The sequence below is a fragment of the Lobosporangium transversale genome (assembly GCF_002105155.1).
Source record: "Lobosporangium transversale strain NRRL 3116 chromosome Unknown BCR41scaffold_50, whole genome shotgun sequence".
NCBI classification, from domain to species: Eukaryota; Fungi; Mortierellomycota; class Mortierellomycetes; order Mortierellales; family Mortierellaceae; genus Lobosporangium; species Lobosporangium transversale.
Window position 1 is genome coordinate 247,252 of NW_019029028.1, and position 7,819 is coordinate 255,070.

Genomic DNA, 7,819 nt, shown 5'->3' on the forward strand with positions numbered 1-7,819 from the left:
AATGGATTTATTATCTGTTGATTCATATTTCCCGATGGATTCGCAGTCAGCATCAGCATAGAACCTACTCAGCTTGAGTCACCATCATTTTGTGTAATAAGAAATTTTTAACAAATTTTATTATATTCAAAATTAGTGCATATTATTAAGCTGTTGGCCGTGTCTGTTGAATGTTTAGAACTCACCATTGACTGACAATGAATATTAAGAATAAGTTACTACCATCCATGTAGATGTTTCCTCACCAGCACCATCAGCGATCCAAGCGCTCCCAAGCCAAGTACCAAGAAGCCCCAGCGCAGAAAGTGTCCTACCACTGTCGTCAATTTCTTTCCTATATACTTTTTACGACGCCAGGCTGGGTCAATGCCATATGGATTGGGCTCTAGTTGTGCTGCCAAGTTGTGTGGTAAAAGCGTAAACAATGCTGATACAGGTTTGTGATCTGAAGATAGGTAATATGGATGTGATGTATAGTAATGAATTAATAGTGGGCTAGTACATGGTTCTCCAGATATCGACACCAGTGTTGATCCAGGTGATTGAGTGAGTGGTTGCTGTTGTTGTTGGCTATGTCCGTTAGTCCTAGATGAGAGGCCATTAATTGAACTGGATGACCGAGCAGTCGATAATGGAATTCGATGGACTGATGAGCTATTGTTGGCAGAGATTGTCGATGACGAAGGAGCGGCATCATGTGTTGGTTCCATATTCAATGGTGGTTGAAACAGACTCGCACTAATTACAGCCCTGGCTCCGCCTTTTTTCGCCAGACTGGAGAATGTGCCTCTGGATTTTGATTTGAACAGCGTGCTTGAGGAGGAGGCCGATGACCAGGTTCCTGGGGAGCTGTCCTCGCGTCTTCTTGTTGGCCCCTTAGAAGGTTCCATTGGTAACGCTCCTGAGCCTAATCCCCGGGAATGCTCATCCCATGCGTCCAGTTCCTCATCCTTGTCCTCGTCAAGGCTGCCCTCATGTCTTGGATGGACGTACCAGAGCACTCGGTCTGTCCATGCAGGCACGCGCTTTGTAATGCTATATTCATTTGATCCCATCCTGAATTTGTAAGTTGGAGGGAAAGCCAGCGGTGCTTCATGAAAATGTTTGAAAACATTCATGGTTTTACGCTGCGCACTAAGCTGATCATGACTGTATAACTGCCGTAGGTGGCCCTGTTTGATTGCATGGACGATCTCACCAGCTGTCAAATCCGGCATAGTGGACTGAGAAAGCATATCCTCCGAAGAAAGCTTCTTTTTCGTCTTCCTTTTGGTCAAGTTACCATCGGATTTTGCAAGGTCCAGACGATAGTTGAGATCACCTGCCCAGAAGATGTAGTCGCTCGAAAAAATAGACTCTTCCCAGGGTGGAAGACTTGTCTTTTTTTCTTGCTCTGCATGATAACGCTTCTTTTGATTGCTGTCGTTATTATTGGATTGTGAGTTCTTTTTCTTCTTTGGGAGCAATGGTCCAGTATCATTATCACCCTGATAGAAAGATTCGTTGTCATCATCTATCTCTTGCTCGCGTTGTTGATCAAACGAGGAAGAAAACGAGGAGGCTTTAGACGATAACCGCTCCTGATGTTCAAACAGCAGACCCTTCACATGGTTATCTCGGTCATCTACAAAAATCATCCTCCGACAAATTGCGAGGTAATCATCGTTTCTTCGTTTGATTTCGTCCAAATGTGCACTAAGGTGTGCATTGATAAAGCAAATCTCAAACCCAGAGCGACTAATACCAAAACTTCCATTGGCTGTCGTCGCCACCGCCGCAGTTGTCAGTGGAAGTCTAATCGACAACCTAGTCGCAATAGCACCTTTATTCCCCATACCCCAGGGTCCTGTGCCCACAGAACTGTTTAAGATCCTGTCAACATATTCTGTCATAGCTCCATCTCGCGTGAAGATAAGGAGAGCCATTCCAACTTGAGCAGTCTGTGAAATGAGACTGAAGCGGTGACCACCTGCAAAAGTCTTGTGAAGCGTCCGGAGAATCGTTTGTGCTAATTCATCAATTTTAGACTTGATGCGGTACGTGTCATGAATGAAGGCATCAGGATAGGGCGCAAACTCTTGCAATGCTACCGCAATGATATCAGGAATGAGCGGGGCAGAGAGGGCGCTCGCTGTGGCAGTTGCTGCTGCTGCTGCTGCAAGCATCTCGGCGGCAGATGCGGTTGAGGGTGGCACCAAAGGGCTCCCAGGGACAGACTCATGGATATGTGTAGACAAGGATGGGTGAGTGGCCAACCAGTCCGAAAGGTCCTGTTCAATCGGACGTTGAGCCATGTTAAATGTGCCAATCAGCACAGCGGGCGTCTGAGATTGCTGAATAATGACCATGGCTGTCAGAACTTAGACAGGATGAGAACTAGAAGAGTAATCTTGTTAGTCAAGCAACAAAAGTGCAATCAAGAAGACTAATGTGAAGTCTGAAACGAAATGAAAAGGAGGTCAGCAGTTTTAAGAGGGCTGGAGACAAAGGCAACTGAACGCGGAAGAGAGGGCAAAAATCTGATTACTTCATCACATTTTTGTTTATCAAACCTTTGGACAAAAGCATTGGATTCAATAGCATTGCCCCCTTACAACCCAATATTTAAAACCAACAGACATGCATAACATTGACTACCAATAAAACAGGAAGAAACACCGTTCAGGAACCAAAATTTCATAACACTTTCACAAAAACAAGACGTTGTCAATATCACCCAACATGCTCCTTGATGTGCTCACTAGATGCATTGATGATATTCAATCATGGATCTTTGATCATAGTAAAGCATCGAAGAAAGCGATTGCTTGCCGAGAATATGACTGATAAGAAATACTGATGTAAAATGTACGGTTTCGCAATGATGTGAAGGAACTAAGTTATCGTGGTAGGATGAGCTAATATTCCACCTGAGTATGGCCTTTCTAAATAGCTCAATGATAACAACGCTAGAGCTCATAGAACTTTTACTGTTATAAAATAACAATTAAGAAAAATAATAAATTAAACGACATCGTAAGTCTATGCTTAGTTGTATTATGTCTTTGTATACTAAAGAAAAAAAGAACCAAAAGCTACTATATTAAAAAGGTTGTAAATCGCAGGAGGTCTATACGGCACCATATCTTCTCATAATCCAGATCTTGCCTTCGGTCATGATTTGCAGCGGACTGCATTCTCTCCAAAGTCTAATCACTTTATCTTTTGATAACAAAGCCTGGCGTTCAGTGTTTGTACTAATCTCCTTGAAAGTCGCTGGACATGTCTCCTTGATTTTGCTTAGTGGGGTACGTGTCAAGCCAGCAAACCCATTGATTTGCTCCAAAACAATATAGTCATGCTTGTGAAATTCAGGAATAGATGTCAGGAGGTGTGTATAATGTAGATAGTCTTGATGCTTTTTGTGGGATTCGTTCTTGGAGTATGTCCATGGGTTTTCGGGCGCGATAGGAGAAGATGAAGAGGCCAGTTCACCAAACCGACTACATCCTGTCTCAGCTGCAGCACCATCAATATGCACCATGGCTACTTGGTTTGGTCCAAAAAAATAAAAAATAAAGGGACATGAGGGTGTTAAGATGGACCTGCTATGTTAACTCCGCTCGCCTTAAACCTGTAGACATCAGTGAATAGACCATCAATCTTACCCGCGGAAAAATGAGGAAGCTCAAGCTCATGGAGACGCTGGAGTGCTTGTCCCCCGGGATAGTTGAAACTAGAAATCAGCGACTGAACAGTGCTGGAAATGAAGCTAAGCCCAAGAATGCCAAACAAGATCACCACCAGAAAACGATATGCTAATGTCTTTTGCTTCAATCTAAGCAGAGAAATATCAGAAATTCGTCAGGACACGCTTCTTATGAAGACAGCACATCTGATATTGCATACCAAAAAAAAAAAAAAAAAAAAGATACTCACACCCATGATAAAGTAATCGCAGCTCCTAAGTTTAAAATAGGCACAGTGTATACGACAAACCTCCACTCCTTGTGTTCCAAAATGGAATAGGCTGTGACAAAGACAGTAGCAGGGATCATGTAACGCCTAAATCGAGGTTCGATGACCACAGCAACCAAGGCCAACGGCAATGCAATACCAGAGATCTTCGGTACCAGACTTGTAAAATATGTATGCCATGGAGAAACTCCCCAAGCGACTGATTTGCCTTGCACGGCATTGAACCAAAACACAGCACCTTCTGCCCACATCCACTGCCTCCAAAACCATGAATCGACCACAATAGCGATGGCAAGGCTAGCCAGTCCTGCCTTCATACCTTCAAGGATAGTAGAGATGAGTTGGATACGAGCCATTATGAGCTCCAACAAAATAATTGGGCCGAGAAGAAGAAGGATTTCAGAGCGAAATAGAACAGTAGCAAGGACAAAGCAGTCAATCATACGGAAAAGACATTTTTCTGTGAAAACGCGTGATTTTTGAGAAGACGCTTGCATCCAGTACGAGTACGCAACATTGACTAATGACGGTAATAATAATGAAGTGAGTGGACATTCTTTTCTTTTCTTTTCTTTATTATTGCAGTTAAGGATGATTGCTGCTGCCATAAGAACTTACCAACTATAAGAGCAAATGTATTGGGTAATGTTCTGCCAGCATAAAATAACCAATGGAATTGTACACCAGACACAATCATAAACAAGATACTTGTCAGCTTGCCGAATTGGTATTGAATTCCGCGGCTTACTTGGTACCATCCTAGAAAAGTGAACAGACCAAGAATTGATCGGACTAGGGAATGCATCCAATTGAGCACGAAAAAAAAAAAAAAAAAAAAAAAAAAAAATCACGTAAGCAACGACCGCAGGCCTCATTCCTCTCACTAAAAAAAAAAAAAAAAAAAAAAGTTTTTCTTACCAATGATTTGTCCCACAAGTCCCTTGGGGGCCGCTGATGCAAAAGTAAAGAGACGCGCAAGGATCATTATAGGCCAACTGCATGCTGCCAGTAGCAAGGGACCAACAAATGTCCTCGGCACAACCCCTGGAAATTCAAGATGATCATACTAAACCGTAAAAGATTAGTACAATATCCAGCTCATACTCGATTTTTTTCTTGTCTGTGAGCACATGCATTGTACCTGCTTAACGCTCTCTGGTGAAACACCAAAGGTCAAGATGTCATGTACGGCCTGGAGATTAAAACTTTCCTCGACTTTTGTATATGGTGCAATCCAAATGTGAAGCAGAACCAAACTCAAAACCAAAATATGCACAATCCCCTCTAAAACTATCAACGAAGATGTCGCCCACAAAGACGGAGAAGACGAGGAAGAGGAAAACTTGTAGATTATCTCTGTTGAAGAGGATGAAGGAGTCGGAGACGCTTGAGAATCATGAATTTGGAACTGAACGGTCTTGATAGTCTTGCGGCGTGCTTTGAGGGTGCTTCCATTTCCGTTGAGTAAAATACTGTGACCGCTGATATCACCATTCAAGGCACTGTTATTGTGATCATTCTGTTGCTGATGCTGATGCTGTTGGTGTTGGTGCTGAGCAGTGGCATTACCTTGTTCTTCCATCTCGCTTGTGGTCATTTCAGAATGAGAATTTCCAAAAGAGATGAAGAAAAAAAAAAAAAAAAAAAAAAAAAGAGTTGAGTAAGAGACAATAGCAATTTTAATTAAAACTGTTCTAATTGATAGCTACACTAGTTACACATTTACACACTTACTCATTTACACATTTATATGTTTACACACTTACACATTTTCATGCATGACACGTGTAAATCCTGTGCTACTCGAAGTGAATTTGTGCGCGTAGTCTTTAACCTTGTTTTGGACCTCGGTGCTACGAGTTCTAGTTTGTACTGGCTCTCTATTCAAACTTTTGGCTTTGAGCTTCTGAATCCTAGCTTGTGCTTTTTTCATTCTGTTGATTTGTTTAACTATTTGTTTTTATTATCTATATTGTTCTTTTTTTTTATTGATATATTTATTGCCGCTGTTTGCGTTCGTGAATACGACGCGCACGATGTTATTAAATGGTTTGCTGCTGGAAGACTTGGGCTCGGAATAAAAGTCAGTCCAGTAGTCGCTTATACATTGTCTCTCAGTGAAGTGTTTTTCTGGATCCCAAGTGTTATCGGAATGCCCGTAGCCTTTCCATTTGACCCAAATACTGCATGGCGTCAGAGATAGACATTTCAATTTTAAAAAATCTTAGTGACTAGAAATAAGATGACAGACCGATAAAATTGTTCCTTTTCGTCAAAATTGTCTGAACACTGGCAAAATCAGGACGATATTGTTGTAATCTTCTGTATTACCCTGTTGATTAATATGTTGATATGTCATCACTAATTCTTGGCCCCATCGTTAACTAGAAGGCTAGCAAAAGGAATATATTCTATCAGAGCTTTAAATGATGTCAATTACAGGAATTTTGTAAGGTAGTAGCCTGGTAAATGGCTTGGATATATCTGTCATTGACAGCATTCTTGGGCCCCTCATTTCTTTATAAATGGTCCATCATTTCTTTATAAACGCTCTTCCTTTTCTCTTTGTCTCTTTTTATTCTTCACACTTTCCTACTCTTCAACAAGCAACACGCTACTCCTACTACCTTTCTTTTCCCGCTTCTTTACTTTACATCCGATTATGTCTGTTCAAATCACTGTCCACTCAGCGCAAGATATGGCTGATGTTGAGGTATTACTCGTCCTTTCTTTCAGAAGCTTCATGACTGCACGATCTGTTTTACGCGCGTCTTTTTGAACTTGCACATATAATTGACAAGTATAGCTTTTTTTTTTGACATTTGTGCTGAACATATAATAGAGCTTTGGCAAGAACGACCCCTATGTTCAGATCAGTTTGAACTTCGCGGACGAAAACGCTTTCGAAAAGACATCCACCAAGAAAAACGCAGGGAAAAACGCAGAATGGAACGAGACTCTTCGCCTTGGCAATTATGACCCTTCGGAGCACCATTATTTGTACGTCGAGGTCCACGACAAGGAGAAACTCGCTGATGCCCCCATTGGCTTCACCGCTATTCCCTTGCAAGAGGTTACTTCGTCCTCCAACTCTCTCCGTGGTAGGTTCAATCTTTACACTACCAAAGGTAAGGAGCAGGGAAGCATCTCCTTGACTATCCATATCCTCCAACATGGTCAGCAGCCCCCTAGCTCCTTCAACCACCCCGAGATTCAAGGTCTGTCCCAGATCGTCATCGGCCACCATAAGAGGATCAAGCGCCTACAAAAGAGAGAGGATCTCACTGATGCTGCAACCGCAGCCGCTGGCGTAGCTCTCTTTGCAGGCGCTGCGAATTTTCTGGGATCTCACAAGTAGGACAACGAGCAACAAATACCCACTCAAGTTCTGTGTTGTTTGCATTCCATCTTCGCATTCAGTTCTATATCTCATCACTTTCCAATCTCCATTTCCTCACCATCCATCTGTCAATCATTTTAAAGGATTCATTTATCAGAATGTAAATAAAAAAAGACTTATTTTAATTTTATTTTATGCTTGAAAGAAAGAAAGAGGGAAGGGATTATTTTTTCTCTCTTTTTGTAGAGGTAAAAAGGGCTCTTTTTTGCATCATTGTAAATACTCTTTATTTCAAGTTTAAGTACTAAGCGGTAGGCTTAAAAAGATCTTAATTGGACTCTTGATTTGGGCAAAGCTGCAGACCTTCACTTCTATTCTTCTATCTTTTCGCCTCTCTTCATTTCACTAATGGGCCTCCTTTTAACCCTTTATTCCTTATGCCACTGCCATCGTAGCCATAACGCCCTCTCTCTTTCAATGGTTTTTTTTTTGCTCACCCCTTCCATGGATAATAAGCGCTAG

At 41.9% G+C, this 7,819-nt stretch overlaps 3 protein-coding genes across 3 annotated transcripts; 1 reads left to right on the top strand and 2 right to left on the bottom strand.

Annotated features, from left to right (window-relative positions):
- Positions 1-119: 119 nt before the first annotated feature.
- On the bottom strand, positions 120-2,500 carry BCR41DRAFT_361789 (Endonuclease/exonuclease/phosphatase). The gene has a single exon (XM_022025609.1). The coding sequence runs from the start codon at positions 2,346-2,348 to the stop codon at positions 219-221; it is 2,130 nt and encodes a 709-aa protein (XP_021877134.1). The 5' UTR covers positions 2,349-2,500; the 3' UTR covers positions 120-218.
- Positions 2,501-3,021: 521 nt separating this feature from the next.
- Positions 3,022-5,581, bottom strand: BCR41DRAFT_327649 (Alg9-like mannosyltransferase family-domain-containing protein). The gene is made up of 6 exons (XM_022021665.1): positions 5,099-5,581; positions 4,876-5,023; positions 4,576-4,749; positions 3,919-4,477; positions 3,648-3,817; positions 3,022-3,528 (listed from the first exon to the last, which is right to left on the bottom strand). Exons 1-6 carry the CDS (start codon positions 5,552-5,554, stop codon positions 3,110-3,112), a joined length of 1,926 nt encoding a protein of 641 aa, XP_021877135.1. The 5' UTR covers positions 5,555-5,581; the 3' UTR covers positions 3,022-3,109.
- Positions 5,582-6,552: 971 nt separating this feature from the next.
- BCR41DRAFT_425505 (C2 domain-containing protein) lies at positions 6,553-7,316 on the top strand (the record flags this gene model as incomplete). Its single annotated transcript, XM_022030593.1, has 2 exons — positions 6,553-6,670; positions 6,800-7,316. The coding sequence occupies exons 1-2, from the start codon at positions 6,620-6,622 to the stop codon at positions 7,313-7,315; spliced, it is 567 nt and encodes a 188-aa protein (XP_021877136.1). The 5' UTR covers positions 6,553-6,619.
- Between the last annotated feature and the right edge of the window lie 503 nt (positions 7,317-7,819).